The following is a 19,124-nucleotide window of genomic DNA, read 5'->3' as shown; positions in this document are numbered from 1 at the left end:
CGAATTGCCGACGTCCCGAATGTTGGAAGTGCCGAAGTGCTTCGGATTTCTGAAAAGTGTCAAAACAGGAGAGGGAGGGAAAATTTAGAGGCAGAGGTAGGGTTAAGGAATTGCCAAAGTCTTGAATTCCCGAACCACACCAAATTTTTTGCCCATGCACATCCCTTATCTCCATCAGGCCGGCATTCATGAACAGCAGCCTATTTTTTTTTCTAGGTAGAAATATCCCAGAGAAATATGTTGTGTTTGCAAACACATTGAGTTCTGGTAACTTGCAAAACATGGTAAGGGTCCCTGGGAAGGAGCATTTGGAGAGCAGAATCCTGTCTGTAACTGAGCTGGACGTTATTACCCTAACAGACTGTACTTATTACATGACCAGAAGCCTGTCTGTAACTGAGGAGGTGTGTCACAACATAATATCAGAAAGGAAATCTGATAAATATCCCAGCCCACCATAACAAAGAATAAATAAAAACTATTAGTTAAAGCAAAAACACACATTGCTACTTGGAAAAATATTTTATATTTCTTTCACAGGTTTTTTGTTGTGAAAAGTAGTTAGTTAGTTTGGGTCCAGCGTTCAGTCATTTCATGTTGAGTCACGGCAGACACGGGCTCTCACAACGCAGCTATATCCACACTCACTCAGGGATCAAAACACGATTCCTAACATAACCCCGAATGCTACTGCAGGACTCCACTCGTCCCAGGATCGGCACTCACTCAGTAGGTAAAGAGAGTGGAGGTTGCTTTCCCTCCAGCAGTCCTGTCTCTCACGCAGCATTGAAGATTTTGTGCAGCAACAATTTGCTTGTCTGAGATTTTTCCTGAGCTTTCTCAGCCAGTTCCATCCTCTTCTGGATCCGCCGTTTGTCACCTGATCCGGAGCTGGTCTTCATAGTCTGAATCTCTGCTTCAGTCTTGCGTTGAGTAAAGTTCCATTGCTGATTTTTAGGTTCCGCTTCAGTCTGACCTGTAGTTTTCTTGCGTTCAGCTTTGGAGAACTTCTTGCTACGTTCCACGTTCTGGAGATAAAAGTTTGTTTCTCGCTTGGCCTGAGATACTTCAACTCGCATGCGTTGCTGGCGAACCTGCCGCTCGATCGCCAGTCGCTCGCTCAGATGAGACCATTTGAAGCGATGCAGGTACTGCACAAGATGTACAGAAAAGCAATGAGATACAGAACGGTACAGACATTCAGGAAATAAGCAAAGAACAAATGAACAATCCAACACAAGAGGAGAGCCCACCTTGATATTCCACAGGTCATCGTGAAAACGGTTCTTCTTGCGTGTCCCCATGGGAGCGTTGTTCAGACTGGCGGCTACCAGCTTGGCAACTCTTTTGTCTCGGAATTCAACCCAGCCCTCTGTAAAATCGCGGGCGTTACTGCCAGACTTTTGTTTTTTCTTTCGAACAAAGCGATCTGACGGATAAACGAATATCAAGTTAATCATAAACAGAAGTACATACAAACAATAAAGAACATAACACAGAGACCCTGCCTTAGAGCGCACAGTGGGCTAGTGCAATCAGTACTTGGCTCTCTGTTTTGGCAATTCATTGTGGGTTCAGAAAAGTCACATCCACTTACCTTCTGCTTGCAAGAAAATTCGCCCAACTTCCCCATGAACACTCAGCATGTTACGGATATGACGAGGCCGGAGTCGAGGCGGAATGTGCCCCAGGTATATAATCCCAGGATTGATTTTCTTCTTGTTTCCTTCAGAAGCTTCAATTGCTTTGTCCTCCATGCCAGCCTCATCTCTGTCTTCAACTGTGGCTGATGTGTCCTCCTGCAATTCTATTCCTGCGCCCTCCATGCTGAACTCTGACAAGAATGATGATAGTAACGCTAGTGTTTAAAATACAGTATGAAAAGTAGTGACCTAGAAACCCAGCCACCCGGCATTAATAGGAGGTACCCCCAAACCCGGCATTAATAGGAGTGACCCCCAAACCCGGCATTAATAGGAGGGACCCCCAAACCCGGCATTAATAGGAGGGACCCCCAAACCCGGCATTAATAGGAGGGACCCCCCAAACCCGGCATTAATAGGAGTGACCCCCAACCCAGCCACCCGGCATTAATAGGAGGGACCCCCAAACCCGGCATTAATAGGAGGGACCCCCAAACCCGGCATTAATAGGAGGGACCCCCAAACCCGGCATTAATAGGAGGGACCCCCCAAACCCGGCATTAATAGGAGAGACCCCCAACCCAGCCACCCGGCATTAATAGGAGGGACCCCCAAACCCGGCATTAATAGGAGGGACCCCCAAACCCGGCATTAATAGGAGGGACCCCCAAACCCGGCATTAATAGGAGGGACCCCCAAACCCGGCATTAATAGGAGGGACCCCCAAACCCGGCATTAATAGGAGGGACCCCCAAACCCGGCATTAATAGGAGGGACCCCCAAACCCAGCCACCCGGAATTAATAGGAGTGACCCCCAAACCCAGCCACCCGGAATTAATAGGAGTGACCCCCAAACCTGGCATTAATAGGAGGGACCCCCAAACCCGGCATTAATAGGAGGGACCCCCAAACCCGGCATTAATAGGAGGGACCCCCCAAACCCGGCGTTAATAGGAGGGACCCCCCAAACCCAGCCACCCGGCGTTAATAGGAGGGACCCCCCAAACCCGGCATTAATAGGAGGGACCCCCCAAACCCGGCATTAATAGGAGGGACCCCCCTGTACTCACTCAGTATTCCATGTGGATCGGTCGCAGCTCAATGACGTCATCAAATGCGAGGAAGGAAAAGGCGGAGCTAACTCTACAGACACCGCCCTCCCCATATACACTGACTGTACTGAGCCCCCCCCCCATATACACTGACTGTACTGAGCCCCCCCCCCATATACACTGACTGTACTGAGCCCCCCCCCCATATACACTGACTGTACTGAGCCCCCCCCCCATATACACTGACTGTACTGAGCCCCCCCCCCATATACACTGACTGTACTGAGCCCCCCCCATATACACTGACTGTACTGAGCCCCCCCCATATACACTGACTGTACTGAGCCCCCCCCATATACACTGACTGTACTGAGCCCCCCCCATATACACTGACTGTACTGAGCCCCCCATATACACTGACTGTACTGAGCCCCCCATATACACTGACTGTACTGAGCCCCCCCATATACACTGACTGTACTGAGCCCCCCCCCATATACACTGACTGTACTGAGCCCCCCATATACACTGACTGTACTGAGCCCCCCCCCATATACACTGACTGTACTGAGCCCCCCATATACACTGACTGTACTGAGCCCCCCCCCATATACACTGACTGTACTGAGCCCCCCATATACACTGACTGTACTGAGCCCCCCCCCCATATACACTGACTGTACTGAGCCCCCCCCCCATATACACTGACTGTACTGAGCCCCCCCCCATATACACTGACTGTACTGAGCCCCCCCCCATATACACTGTGTGGCAAACCTAGCCACTTACAGAATGTCCTTGTATATATCTTGCTATTACTGCATTGCTATTCCTATCTGTGGCCAAACCAGCCACTTAAAGTGTAACCACCCATGAATGTAATTTGATGTAAAGTGTATCCCTGTGCACTGCTTGGTATCTCCTAAGGCAGGAGATGGCTATCTGTAACCCAACCCCCTCCTGCCTGGGACTAAGGGAAATGTATTGTGTGGAATGCAGCCCCCCCCCCCCCTGCGGAGGTCTGTGTTTCAAGTAAGCTGTAATCAATAAAGAGTTTGACTCAGCCTGGTGAGATGCCAGTGTTTTAACATCCAAGCTATGTGTCGTCTAGTTTTTGGGAGAAAAGGATTTTAACTACGCTACCTGCATTTTACCTACATTTTACCTGCTTCATCCTGTCTACCAGCGGAGATACCGTGGATAATACTACTACTCCGCTACAATTGGTGGCAGCGGTGGGATTCAAACCACACAGCAAAGCAGAGTTTGGCAGGGATTGATGCGAGCAAAGGAAAAGAAACAGCAATTCGTGAAACAACCATTCGGATGAAACCGGAGTTCAGGAATACGTGGAATCACACGAACAGCCGGTGAATGGAAACTAATTATGCACTTTTGAAACGGAGTACACTGAAGGTATTACTAGAGGCAAGGGGAACAATAGCCAGCAACAAGACAAAGGCTACCCTTATTGCTGAGCTCATGGAAGGAGACAGAGCAGCGGCTGCTGCAGCACCTCCAATGGAGGAAGAGCAAACAGAATTTCAGAAAGAGTTCAGGAGCAGGATGGCACTGTACCCAACCACACCACCCCAAGCGACCTTTGACAGGATCATGGCAGATGTGCAAGAATACATCATGGCCAAACGGTTCCAACAAAACCAGCAATCCAGAGAGGGGTCACCGGCTCCACCCAGTATTATACTGGGAAAACCAAAAATTCCCTACCAAGCCTTTAAAAACTTCACGGACACAGAGGGTGATATTGATGGATATTTGCAGGACTTTGAAAGACTGTGCCAGCTGCATGATATCGGGCCCCAAGACCAGGTACCACTGCTGGTCGGTAGATTATCTGGCCGCGCAGCAGAAGCCTACCGGGCAGTGCCTGATGAGGACAGCAGAGACTACCAGAAGGTAAAGCAGGCCATCCTAGTCTGGTATGCCATTACCCCCGAGGCATACCGACTCCAATTCCGGGACCTGAAAAAACAAGAACAGGACTCCCACGCAGAGTTTGCACACCGCTTACACCGAGCAGCCACAGGGTGGATTGATGCGGCGCAAGTAACTACCCGGGAAGATCTCATTCAATTACTTTTGTTGGAACAGTTCTACCGGAGACTAACTACTGATATGCAGAACTGGGTAAGAGATCGTAAACCACGCACCTTACAAGATGCGGCTAAATTAGCGGACGAACATCAAGACACCAGGCGAGCGCAGCGCCCACCACCCAGGGTATTCCCCCAGTCGACAAACCACCGGCCTGCCTTGGCCGAAACAGCTCACCCACGATCCGGGGGAGCTAACAACCAATACCAGCCTAGGTACCCCACCTGGGCACACATCAGATGCCACACCTGCAAACAACGGGGGCATGTACAACGAGAATGCCCCCGAAACAGGGCACGACAATCATGGCCCAAGCAAGGCCGACCCCCTGGCACTCGGGCTGCGGTACACTATCAGAATGAATCATTCATGCAGCCCTCCACAGCCACCCAGGTGGAGGAACCTCTAGGCACCCTCCATGAAGTTAACCCCGTCCAAGCAGCGTCCGATAACCACCAAAGCCACCGCCAAGTCGTCCACGTAGAAGGGAAGTGTATGGAGGGACTGAGAGATTCTGGGGCCACCATCACCTTGGTCCGAAACCACCGTGTCCCAAAGGACCAGCTTACTGGGGATTGTGTAGCAGTACGGGTGGCAGGGGGAGCGATCTACAAGGTTCCCACTGCCAAGATACATTTGAATTGGGGAGCGGGGTCAGGGAACGTGGAGGTGGGGATGATGCAAGACTTGCCCGCAGATGTTATTTTGGGAAATGACTTGGGGGAGCTCACCTCCGCTTTTGTTCCGCGAACCAATGTACAGGAGGCCTACCCAGTCATCACCAGGCAGCAGGCCCGCACCACGGCCCCATCCAGTGACTCTGAGGCTCAGGTAAGCAATATACCCCATAACCACACTGCCCTTCCCTGGGATGCCCCCCTAGAATCTGGTAGCGAGGTCGCTCTAGACCCGTCCCTGCAGGTTTACAAAGACAGAATAGACAAGAACCAGGCAGGCTTAGAAGGAGAGAGATATGCTTGGGATCAAGGGTTATTATACCGGTATGCAGAGAAGGTAGTAGCCGGGTCTATTCCCATACCCATAAAGCAGTTAATTGTGCCTCGAAAGTATAGACAGGAGTTACTGCGCATAGCGCACGACATACCCTTATCCGGTCATTTAGGGATCAGCCGAACTAAACATCGGCTGACGCAGAACTTCTTCTGGCCAGGTATCTCCAAGGATATTAGGCAATACTGTAACACCTGTGATACCTGCCAGAGGGTAGGGAAGAGGGGAGACCGTTACAAAGCCAAACTCCATTCCCTGCCCATAATAGAAGAGCCTTTTATTAGAGTAGCGGTGGACATAATCGGACCCCTGAAAAAACCCAGTCCCTCTGGCAAGAAGTACATCTTGACCGTAGTGGACTACGCCACCAGATACCCCGAGGTGGTGGCTCTAATGAATGTACATGCAGAGACCGTAGCGGATGCCCTTATGCAAATTTTCTCCCGCATGGGATTTCCACGGGAGATTATTTCGGATAGGGGTACCCAATTCACTGCAGAGGTCGCCCACCAGCTCTGGAAGGTCTGTGGGGTAAAATCTAGCCTTAACTCGCCCTACCACCCTCAGTCCAACGGTCTCTGTGAACGGTTAAATGGAACACTTAAGCAGATGATCCAGACGTTCATAGACACGCAGAAGGACTGGGAGAGGTTTTTACCCCACTTGCTGTTCGCCTATAGGGAAGTTCCCCAAGAATCCACTGGGTTCTCTCCCTTTGAATTGTTGTTCGGAAGGAGGGTGAGGGGCCCCCTAGATTTAATCAGAGAGCACTGGGAGGGGGGAGTGACCACTAATGGTACCCCTATTGTACCCTATGTGCTGGAGTTCCGGGAACGCTTGGAGACTTTGACCCAGACCGTACATACCACCCTCCAAGCGGCCCAGCAAAGACAGCGCAGATGGTATGAATGGGGGGCCAGGGACCGCCGCTTTCAGGTCGGGCAGAAGGTGCTAATCCTACGACCCGTCCCTAAAGACAAGCTGCAGGCCTCCTGGCAGGGCCCATTCAAGGTGGTAGAGCAAATCTGCGACACTACCTATGTAATTGGCCCGTGCGCTGGAGCAGGGGGCAGACGCATGCTCCATGTGAACATGCTGAAGCCTTACCACGAGCGCACAGAGGAGGTGACTGCGATTTGTGCCACTGCCGCAGAGGATTTTGATAATTTGCCCCTCCCAGACCTCCTAGAGAAAGAAGGCCAAAATGAGGATCGGGAAGCAGTACAGCTAGGAGAGCGCTTGAGTACCCAGGAGCGGGCCCAGGCCCAAAGCTTTTCTAACCTCCCTGGGTATACCCCATTAGCCACGCACCATGTAGAAACCCCAGGGCAGACACCCCTCCGCCAACCTCCTTACCGCATCCCTGAGTCTGTAAAAGAGAATAGGTGTAAGGAGATCGAGGAAATGTTACAATTGGGGGTTATAGAACCTTCTGATAGCCCCTGGGCCCCCCCAGTAGTTATGGTCCCGAAGCGGGATGGAACTACCCGCTTCTGCGTAGACTATCGAAGGCTCAATGATAAGACAGTCTCTGATGCCTGGCCGTGGTGTGGGCCCTCACGAAGCTGCAGCCCTATTTGTACGGAAAACCATTCTCGCTACTCACAGATCACAACCCGTTGGTGTGGCTGAACCGGGTGTCAGGAGACAATGCCAGGCTGCTGCGCTGGAGTTTGGTGCTGCAGTCTTTTGAGTTTACCATCCACTACGGCCCTGTGAAGCAAAATGGCAACGCCGACGGGTTATCCAGACAAACTGAACCTGAAAAGTGATTTGTGAGTACTCCTCCGGACATCCCCAAGCCGATCCGTTGGGATCAGACTGTGTATGCCGGCTTGGTTCTGGGGGAGCATTGTGGCAAACCTAGCCACTTACAGAATGTCCTTGTATATATCTTGCTATTACTGCATTGCTATTCCTATCTGTGGCCAAACCAGCCACTTAAAGTGTAACCACCCATGAATGTAATTTGATGTAAAGTGTATCCCTGTGCACTGCTTGGTATCTCCTAAGGCAGGAGATGGCTATCTGTAACCCAACCCCCTCCTGCCTGGGACTAAGGGAAATGTATTGTGTGGAATGCAGCCCCCCCCCCCCCTGCGGAGGTCTGTGTTTCAAGTAAGCTGTAATCAATAAAGAGTTTGACTCAGCCTGGTGAGATGCCAGTGTTTTAACATCCAAGCTATGTGTCGTCTAGTTTTTGGGAGAAAAGGATTTTAACTACGCTACCTGCATTTTACCTACATTTTACCTGCTTCATCCTGTCTACCAGCGGAGATACCGTGGATAATACTACTACTCCGCTACACACTGACTGTACTGAGCCCCCCCCCCATATACACTGACTGTACTGAGCCCCCCCTCCCATATACACTGACTGTACTGAGCCCCCCCTCCCATATACACTGACTGTACTGAGCCCCCCCCATATACACTGACTGTACTGAGCCCCCCCCCCATATACACTGACTGTACTGAGCCCCCCCCCATATACACTGACTGTACTGAGCCCCCCCCCCCATATACACTGACTGTACTGAGCCCCCCCCATATACACTGACTGTACTGAGCCCCCCCCATATACACTGACTGTACTGAGCCCCCCCCATATACACTGACTGTACTGAGCCCCCCCCCCATATACACTGACTGTACTGAGCCCCCCCATATACACTGACTGTACTGAGCCTCCCCCCCCATATACACTGATTGTACTGAGCCCCCCCATATACACTGACTGTACTGAGCCCCCCCCCATATACACTGACTGTACTGAGCCCCCCCCCATATACACTGACTGTACTGAGCCCCCCATATACACTGACTGTACTGAGCCCCCCCATATACACTGACTGTACTGAGCCCCCCCATATACACTGACTGTACTGAGCCCCCCCATATACACTGACTGTACTGAGCCCCCCCCATATACACTGACTGTACTGAACCCCCCATATACACTGACTGTACTGAGCCCCCCCCCATATACACTGACTGTACTGAACCCCCCATATACACTGACTGTACTGAGCCCCCCCCCCATATACACTGACTGTACTGAGCCCCCCATATACACTGACTGTACTGAGCCCCCCCCATATACACTGACTGTACTGACCCCCCCCATATACACTGACTGTACTGAACCCCCCCATATACACTGACTGTACTGACCCCCCCATATACACTGACTGTACTGACCCCCCCATATACACTGACTGTACTGAGCCCCCATATACACTGACTGTACTGAGCCCCCCCATATACACTGACTGTACTGAGCCCCCCCATATACACTGACTGTACGGAGCCCACCCATATACACTGACTGTACGGAGCCCACCCATATACACTGACTGTACGGAGCCCCTCCCCATATACACTGACTGTACGGAGCCCACCCATATACACTGACTGTACGGAGCCCCTCCCCATATACACTGACTGTACGGAGCCCACCCATATACACTGACTGTACGGAGCCCCTCCCCATATACACTGACTGTACTGAGCCCCCCCATATACACTGACTGTACTGAGCCCCCCCCATATACACTGACTGTACTGAGCCCCCCCATATACACTGACTATACTGAGACCCCCCCCCACTATATACACTATACTGAGACACCCCCCCCCCCGTATGCACTATACTGAGACACCCCCCTATATACTCTATACTGAGACCCCCCCCACTATATACACTATACTGAGACCCCCCCACTATATACACTATACTGAGACCCCCCCCCACTATATACTCTATACTGAGACACCCCCCCTATATGCACTATACTGAGACACCCCCCACTATATACTCTATACTGAGACCCCCCCTATATACTCTATACTGAGACCCCCCTCCCCCTATAGGGTGTAGTTAGAGCATGCAGTGTTTATGGTTACGGGGTGTTCTGTGCGAAGGGCACCTTTTTGCCAAATTAAAAAGCTTGCTATTAATGATAAGCTGTGTGGGGGAGGGGTATAATTAATATGAATTTAGATATGGGAGGGAGATGGGGGCAGGTTAATCGGATGCAGACAGATGCCACTCATCCAGGGATTATACGCTCTGATCTGCGCTGCTCACATACTGCTTCCTCTGCCAGCTTTGGCATTGCAGTCCCAATTCATTATCTGTTATTGTATGACCTGTGCCATGCATAATGCTGGGGCACGTGGAGTGCATTCCTGTGCCCACTGCTTGGCATATCTACCACAGTCAGCGCACTGCACCCAGTGCCCACTCACTGCCTGGCATATCTACCCAATGCCCACTCACTGCCTGGCATATCTACCCAGTGCCCACTCACTGCCTGGCATATCCACCACAGTCAGCGCACTGCACCCAGTGCCCACTCACTGCCTGGCATATCTACCACAGTCAGCATACTGCACCCAGTGCCCACTCACTGCCCGGCATATCCACCACAGCGCACTGCACCCAGTGCCCACTCACTGCCTGGCATATCCACCACAGTCAGCGCACTGCACCCAGTGCCCACTCACTGCCTGGCATATCTACCCAGTGCCCACTCACTGCCTGGCATATCTACCACAGTCAGCATACTGCACCCAGTGCCCACTCACTGCCTGGCATATCTACCACAGTCAGCGCACTGCACCCAGTGCCCACTCACTGCCTGGCATATCTACCCAATGCCCACTCACTGCCTGGCATATCTACCACAGTCAGCATACTGCACCCAGTGCCCACTCACTACCTGGCATATCTACCCAGTGCCCACTCACTGCCTGGCATATCTACCACAGTCAGCGCACTGCACCCAGTGCCCACTCACTGCCTGGCATATCTACCCAATGCCCACTCACTGCATGGCATATCTACCCAATGCCCACTCACTGCATGGCATATCTACCACAGTCAGCATACTGCACCCAGTGCCCACTCACTACCTGGCATATCTACCCAGTGCCCACTCACTGCCTGGCATATCTACCACAGTCAGCATACTGCACCCAGTGCCCACTCACTGCCTGGCATATCTACCCAGTTCCCACTTACTGCCTGGCATATCTACCCAGTGCCCACTCACTGCCTGGCATATCTACCACAGTCAGCATACTGCACCCAGTGCCCACTCACTGCCTGGCATATCTGCCCAGTGCCCACTCACTGCCTGGCCTATCTGCCCTGTGCCCACTCACTGCCTGGCATATCTACCACAGTCAGCAAACTGCACCCAGTGCCCACTTATTGGCATCTTTATCATTGGCAGAGACCCACCCCCGTGAAATTCTAGTATCAAGGACAGATCCCCTTTTCCTTTATCCCACATTGCAGCCCTCTCTAATATTCCTGCACTGACCCAACGCATAGGACTGTCAATGCACTTCTATCAGCCCCTCTCTCTCACTCCATCCTACCCTCCCTCTCTCTCTCCATCCTGCCCCCCTTTCTCTCCATCCTGCCCCCCTTTCTCTCCATCCTGCCCCCCTTTCTCTCCACTCATCCTGCCCCCCTTTCTCTCCACTCATCCTGCCCCCCTTTCTCTCCACTCATCCTGCCCCCCTTTCTCTCCACTCATCCTGCCCCCCTTTCTCTCCACTCATCCTGCCCCCCTTTCTCTCCACTCATCCTGCCCCCCTTTCTCTCCACTCATCCTGCCCCCCTCTCCCTAAATCTGCCGCTCTCTCCCAGTTATGCCCGAGGCATATTTTCAGTAATGATGTTCGGCTCTATACAGTGACTTGTCTCAGACAATAAGAAGCCTCTCTGAGTGGCATCTTGGGGAATAATAGCTGGAGGCGACTCACAGCCTATTATCTCAGCCTTTCATACTGACCATTATTGCTGCCTCAATGCCCCATCTCAGGACTTAACATACAGCAAGCTTCCCCCAGACTGGAATAGCCAGCACCCCACCTCCCTCCATGGAATAGCCAGCCCCCCAGAGTAGCCAGCACCCCCTGACTGGTAGAGTCAGCCCCCCAGGAGTAGCCAGCTCAACCCCAGGCCCTCCAGCCTCTGAATCCAATGGCTGTTAATCCCAATAGAACGAAAGAATGGAGCAATGAGATTTGATGACTATTTCTTGTTAATCTCTGTATACTGAGCAGAGTGCCAATCAATCACTACAACATGGAGTTATTCAATTGGGCCATTTCCCCCTAAAGTTTACTTTGATGTGACAGATTTCCTGACAGTCCTCAATTTAGCGAATATCCTTTATTTTAAAACGTTGGTTTTTACTTATTTTATCTCTTTGCAGTTTGTTCCGGCTCTCGGTGGGAGAATTCGTCGAGGTGGACCCAAACTTGGTTACTCAGGTTGGTAAGGAACCGTCCACCGTCGAGCCTGAATCGGTTCATTGATTATGGTGAATGATCTAAAATATCTCTCATTAATAATTGGAATTTATTGCAGTAACAATCGCATTCGATAAGCTATGAGGAAGCTCTTTTCATGCTCTGCCCATCAGCATGTTGAAGTGATATGTGCCCAGGAAAGCATGCCAGTTCTAGCCGACTCTAAACATCTCTGGTCAGGGCCCCCTCCCTGCGTGGATCCCCCCGCACCCTCCTCAGCTCTCAGCGCTGTCTCTGCTTCAGGCTGCAATGTAATGGAAGCACAGAGGCTTTTGCCCATTTAAATCTGTGCAGCTTTTAAAGGATTTAGTGGCACTCAAATCGTAATGTGACCTCAGAGCAAAGGGTGGGGGAGTGTGCACTCAGCTCCACAGCCCAGAATGCAAGAGACACTGGGGGGGAGAGGAGGCACAGGGAGACAGAGTGTGAGTAGAAACATTCACTACTACTAGTATTCCCCGAGTGTGAGTGAGGAGAGAGCCAGGACCTGCAGCTTATCAATGGTCAAGCATGGAGGGTCTCCATACTAAGGTAACAGTGTCTGGGCTATGGGATCGGGAGTAATATAAAGGTATGGTGTGTAATGTGTGAGTATTACTGTATAGGTACAGAGAGAGTATTACTTTACCTGTGTGATGTGTGAGTATTACTGTATGGGTACACTGAGAGTATTACTTTACCTGTGTAATGTGTGAGTATTACTGTATGGGTACACTGAGAGTATTACTTTACCTGTGTGATGTGTGAGTATTACTGTATAGGTACACTGAGAGTATTACTTTACCTGTGTGATGTGTGAGTATTACTGTATAGGTACACTGAGAGTATTACTTTACCTGTGTGATGTGTGAGTATTACTGTATAGGTACACTGAGAGTATTACTTTACCTGTGTGATGTGTGAGTATTACTGTATAGGTACACTGAGAGTATTACTTTACCTGTGTGATGTGTGAGTATTACTGTATAGGTACACTGAGAGTATTACTTTACCTGTGTGATGTGTGAGTATTACTGTATAGGTACACTGAGAGTGTTACGTTACCTGTGTAATGTGTGAGTATTACTGTATAGGTACACTGAGAGTATTACTTTACCTGTGTGATGTGTGAGTATTACTGTATAGGTACACTGAGAGTATTACTTTACCTGTGTGATGTGTGAGTATTACTGTATAGGTACACTGAGAGTATTACGTTACCTGTGTGATGTGTGAGTATTACTGTATAGGTACACTGAGAGTATTACTTTACCTGTGTGATGTGTGAGTATTACTGTATAGGTACACTGAGAGTATTACTTTACCTGTGTAATGTGTGAGTATTACTGTATAGGTACACTGAGAGTGTTACGTTACCTGTGTAATGTGTGAGTATTACTGTATAGGTACACTGAGAGTATTACTTTACCTGTGTGATGTGTGAGTATTACTGTATAGGTACACTGAGAGTATTACTTTACCTGTGTGAGTATTACTGTATAGGTACACTGAGAGTATTACTTTACATGTGTGAGTATTACTGTATAGGTACACTGAGAGTATTACTTTACCTGTGTGATGTGTGAGTATTACTGTATAGGTACACTGAGAGTATTACTTTACCTGTGTGATGTGTGAGTATTACTGTATAGGTACACTGAGAGTATTACTTTACCTGTGTAATGTGTGAGTATTACTGTATAGGTACAGAGAGAGAGTATTACTTTACCTGTGTGATGTGTGAGTATTACTGTATAGGTACACTGAGAGTATTACTTTACCTGTGTGATGTGTGAGTATTACTGTATAGGTACACTGAGAGTATTACTTTACCTGTGTAATGTGTGAGTATTACTGTATAGGTACAGAGAGAGAGTATTACTTTACCTGTGTGATGTGTGAGTATTACTGTATAGGTACACTGAGAGTATTACGTTACCTGTGTAATGTGTGAATATTACTGTATAGGTACACTGAGAGTATTACTTTACCTGTGTAATGTGTGCGTATTACTGTATAGGTACACTGAGAGTATTACTTTACCTGTGTAATGTGTGCGTATTACTGTATAGGTACACTGAGAGTATTACGTTACCTGTGTAATGTGTGAATATTACTGTATAGGTACACTGAGAGTATTACTTTACCTGTGTAATGTGTGAGTATTACTGTAGAGGTACACTGAGAGTATTACTTTACCCGTGTAATGTGTGAGTATTACTGTATAGGTACACTGAGAGTATTACTTTACCTGTGTGATGTGTGAGTATTACTGTATAGGTACACTGAGAGTATTACTTTACATGTGTGAGTATTACTGTATAGGTACACTGAGAGTATTACTTTACCTGTGTAATGTGTGCGTATTACTGTATAGGTACACTGAGAGTATTACGTTACCTGTGTAATGTGTGAGTATTACTGTATAGGTACACTGAGAGTATTACTTTACCTGTGTGATGTGTGAGTATTACTGTATAGGTACACTGAGAGTATTACGTTACCTGTGTGATGTGTGAGTATTACTGTATAGGTACACTGAGAGTATTACTTTACCTGTGTGATGTGTGAGTATTACTGTATAGGTACACTGAGAGTATTACTTTACCTGTGTAATGTGTGAGTATTACTGTATAGGTACACTGAGAGTATTACGTTACCTGTGTAATGTGTGAGTATTACTGTATAGGTACACTGAGAGTATTACTTTACCTGTGTAATGTGTGAGTATTACTGTATAGGTACAGAGAGAGAGTATTACTTTACCTGTGTGATGTGTGAGTATTACTGTATAGGTACACTGAGAGTATTACTTTACCTGTGTGATGTGTGAGTATTACTGTATAGGTACACTGAGAGTATTACTTTACCTGTGTAATGTGTGAGTATTACTGTATAGGTACACTGAGAGTATTACGTTACCTGTGTAATGTGTGAGTATTACTGTATAGGTACACTGAGAGTATTACTTTACCTGTGTAATGTGTGCGTATTACTGTATAGGTACACTGAGAGTATTACGTTACCTGTGTGATGTGTGAGTATTACTGTATAGGTACACTGAGAGTATTACTTTACCTGTGTGATGTGTGCGTATTACTGTATAGGTACAGAGAGAGAGTATTACTGTATAAGTATATAGAGAGTATTACTTTACCTGTGTGAGTATTGCTCTGTAAATTGTGAGTATTCTATCTGTATAATGCATGACTGAGTTAGTCTGGCTGAGTGTGATTAAACTGGTCCAACGCCACTGCACCAGGGCCCGCATGCTGAGCCAGCCCATCGGATGGCTCGTGCAATAAGGAACACCCTATAGGCATGTGTCCTCAGGGGCCCAGTCATGTGCTTCAAAGCTTTAATAGCGCAATCAGGCCCCTGTAACATCGGCAGTTAGTGCTTGGATGAAATGAGTTTGTCACTTCCTTCCAGCTAACACACTCTGAGCTGCACAGGAGGGAGAGGAAGAGGCAGCCGTCTTTTTCTGTGTATCTGCAAGTGTGTCAGTGTTTGTATCTGTATCTGTGTGTGTATGTCAGTATTTGTATCTCTATTTGTGCCTGTGTCTGTATGTGTGTCTGTCTGTCTGTGTCAGTGTATATGTGTAACAGTGTGTGTGTCAGTGTATGTGCAAACATCTCAGCATTCAAACGTCAGCAGTACTTACAAACACGTCTCTGTATTGAAACACACACACACTATATATATATATATATATATATATATATATATATGGCTTGTAATTGTGGGAGGGACTATTAGTGCTATTTAAACCCAGTGAGCCCCTGCGTACCTGTTGTCGACGATCTTGGTGCTTCTGTTTACTTCCGGTTCACAGGACCCTGACGTCAGTTTTCCCGCCCGCCGTTCGTTTAACCTTTCTTTCGTACTGAATTTCGTGAGTATAACAGAGGAAGCCAGCATACGAATGGCTAACTGTAAGTTATACTCCATTGCACCAACACACCTATGTTCAATTCGTTAAATCGCACACTTTCATTTAAAATTCCGTTCGTCTGAAACGGTCATGTAAAACCGTTCGTTCAAATACTGCTGCATTTCGCCTGCCATCCCCCCATGAATCCCCCACACAACAACCCACTCATCCACACAGACACTCTAAAGAACAAACGTAGACACAGCAACGAACCGAGAGACCTCAAAACACAAAGGAAAATGCACATCTCACACAAGCAGTCTCTTACCGAACATACATCGAAAACACACCCACCTGGCAATGACATCTCCATACACCGCCACCATTAGGTGACACAATAAGAACGCTACGACCACAAACAGCGCCACACGAAGCCTGGCCCAAAACAACACATAGGCAGACACGACGCACAGTCAGCCAACACCACAGCCGGACAGGGAAAGAAGGGCACACAGAACCAAACAATCTGCATACTACATATACCCACACATCAAACACCAACCTACACAATCGGACCCAGATCCCTATACATAACACAACATACATATTAATAGGAGAACCCAACAGAACACGACACCAAACCGACCAAACGCAATCTTTATATAGAACCCGAATTATGTACACATCAAGACGAGCCTCAATGGCGTATTTCCCGAGGCGGAAACACTGGGCCTAAGCAAAGGCAACACAAACCATGAAAAGTTACGTACATACAAAACAGCGGCGGCGCAGGTCTAACGCCAACAGTTCTAGCTACATCAACAGAGGAAAAGGATAAGAAGCACACATAGCCACAGCAATCCAGGTTCAAATAGGTCAGAACTCATAGCGAAAAGACACATGACCTACCAGAACTTAAAGTAGCACGCGAACAGCAGGAGCATACAAAACCGAACCCATTATTCTGACCCAAATAAATGTGCACCACAAGTCATACAAATATGAACCACAAGAAATCGAATATGAACCAATATAATACGTTATACAGGGAATACCAAATCCGCCTCTGCGTAGGCGAAAAAATGCTTACATCATTATATACTGATGCTTATGCCCCTGCGTGGGCAACTACTTGCTTATCACAAATCAGTTTTATATTGTGAGAACAATAAAAAATATTCAAAACAAAAAACAAATACTGCTGCATTTCATTTCGTGTAAACTTTCGCCTGTTTCCACGCTCACAATTTCATTCGTACAATATCATTTAAAGTTCTGTTCGTTTCAACTGTCATGCTAAAAAAACAATTTTGTTCATTATTGCTGCATTTCGTTTCAACATTCGTTTCAACATGTTTCCCCTGGTGATTCAATCAGCTCCATTTACCACCCTTACATTGTTATTCGTGTAGAATTAGACGAATGGCACATAAATACCTCTAATATATGGTATACATGTTGAAGGCTTTTACGTTCGCTTAGTCACTAAATTACTATTATTGCAAGCCCGTTCGGCTAAATCCTGCAGGCTCATTCCCTTAAAGCTGTAGCTAGTGTATCTTGCATAGTACTATGAAGAATGCTAAATAGGATAATTAGGAGACTGTATTTACGCTCCAGCTTTTATTTCTTTCTTATGCATCTCGGCACATTTACGGTCACATTCCCCTAATGCATTTCATTAATCTGGCCCCAGTAGAGATTAAATATTACTCTACCAAGTGGTGTCCAATTCACGTATTGAATAACCAGCTGACCCCGAATCCCCACTATTAGCCATTCAAGCAGTTCATGCTATACATACGCACATTGTTACTCAGGCTGGGACACAACCCGCATTCATTCTCTGCCCATTCATTCCGTATTGGGGCGGCCACAACAGCTTCCGGTAATCACGTGCCAACACATACAACAGGTACATCCCTAATCCAGAAAAATAAATCAGATTACCGTATATACTAGAGTATAAGCCGAGGCCCCTAATTTTACCCCCAAAAACTGGGAAAACTTATTGACTCGAGTATAAGACTAGGGTGGGAAATGCAGCAGCTACTGGTAAATTTCTAAATAAAATTAGATCCTAAAAAAAAATTATATTAATTGAATATTTATTTACAGTGTGTGTATATAATGAGTGCAGTGTGTGTATGAATGCAGTGTGTGAGTGCAGTGTGTGTGTTGCAGAGCCTTGGTGGGGGGTGGGCATTTTTATTATTATTTTAATAATTTATTTTTGGTTGAATATTTTTTATTATTAATTTTTTTCATTATTATTATTAATATTTTAATTTTTTTCGTCCCCCCTCCCTGCTTCATACATGGCAGGAAGGGGGGCTCTCCTTCCCTGGTGGTCCAGTGGCATTGGCAGTTCAGTGGGGGGGGGGGAGAAGAGGGGCTGGCTGAGAGTTTACTTACCTCTCCTGCAGCTCCTGTCAGCTCCCTTCTCCTCTGCGACGGTCCGTGCAGCTCTTCTGTCAGCTTACACTGTAAGACTCACGAGAGCCGCACTATGACCCCGCAGCTCTCGCGAGACTTACACTGGGAGCTGACCGAGGTGCTGAACGGACCGGCACGGAGGAGGAGGGTGCTGACAGGAGCTGCAGGAGAGGTAAGTAAGAGCTCTGCAGCCCCCACAGCCCCCAGTCTGTATTATGGCAATGTAAGTTGCCATAATACAGACACTGACTAGAGTATAAGCCGAGTTGGGGTTTTTCAGCACAAAAATTTGCTTAAAAACTCGTTTTATACTAGAGTATATACGGTAGCTTTCCATGAAATGTCTAAATAATGTCTTACATCTTTGCCCTCTTTTTACAGGTCTAACCTCACTTCAGTTTCGGCACACCTCAACCGACTTTGTTCTTATTAAACTTTCGTTATATTATAACCATACGCTCCTCTAAATGTGCCGTACACAAATGGAAGGCTTGGTCTCTGATTGTGGGAGGGACTATTAGTCCTATTTAAACCCAGTGAGCCCCTGCTTACCTGTCGTCGACGATCTCAGAAGTTCCCCTCCTGTCGCACCCTTTATTATTTCATATTATCTAGGTGGGCCCTCTTTTTACAGGTCTAACCTCACGTCGGTTTCAGCACACCTCAACCGACTTTGTTCA

General features: G+C 47.8%; 1 protein-coding gene across 4 annotated transcripts in view; it reads right to left on the bottom strand.

Annotated features, from left to right (window-relative positions):
- Nucleotides 1-524: 524 nt before the first annotated feature.
- Nucleotides 525-19,124, bottom strand: part of ABT1 (activator of basal transcription 1) — a 73,380-nt gene continuing 54,780 nt past the window's right edge. For 3 of the 4 annotated variants that reach the window (XM_063433126.1, XM_063433128.1, XM_063433129.1), the window contains exons 2-4: nucleotides 1,598-1,834; nucleotides 1,254-1,429; nucleotides 525-1,151 (exon numbers count right to left, since the gene is read on the bottom strand). In XM_063433126.1, coding sequence (XP_063289196.1) covers nucleotides 777-1,151; nucleotides 1,254-1,429; nucleotides 1,598-1,834 — 788 coding nt within the window. In that variant the 3' untranslated portion in view covers nucleotides 525-776. Of the gene's footprint in view, nucleotides 1,152-1,253; nucleotides 1,430-1,597; nucleotides 1,835-2,714; nucleotides 2,765-19,124 lie in introns of those variants that run through there. The other variant, XM_063433127.1, reaches the window with a different exon arrangement.

This window comes from Pelobates fuscus, chromosome 9 (assembly GCF_036172605.1).
Source record: "Pelobates fuscus isolate aPelFus1 chromosome 9, aPelFus1.pri, whole genome shotgun sequence".
NCBI lineage: Eukaryota > Metazoa > Chordata > Amphibia > Anura > Pelobatidae > Pelobates > Pelobates fuscus.
This window is presented reverse-complemented; position numbering and strand designations above follow the sequence as displayed.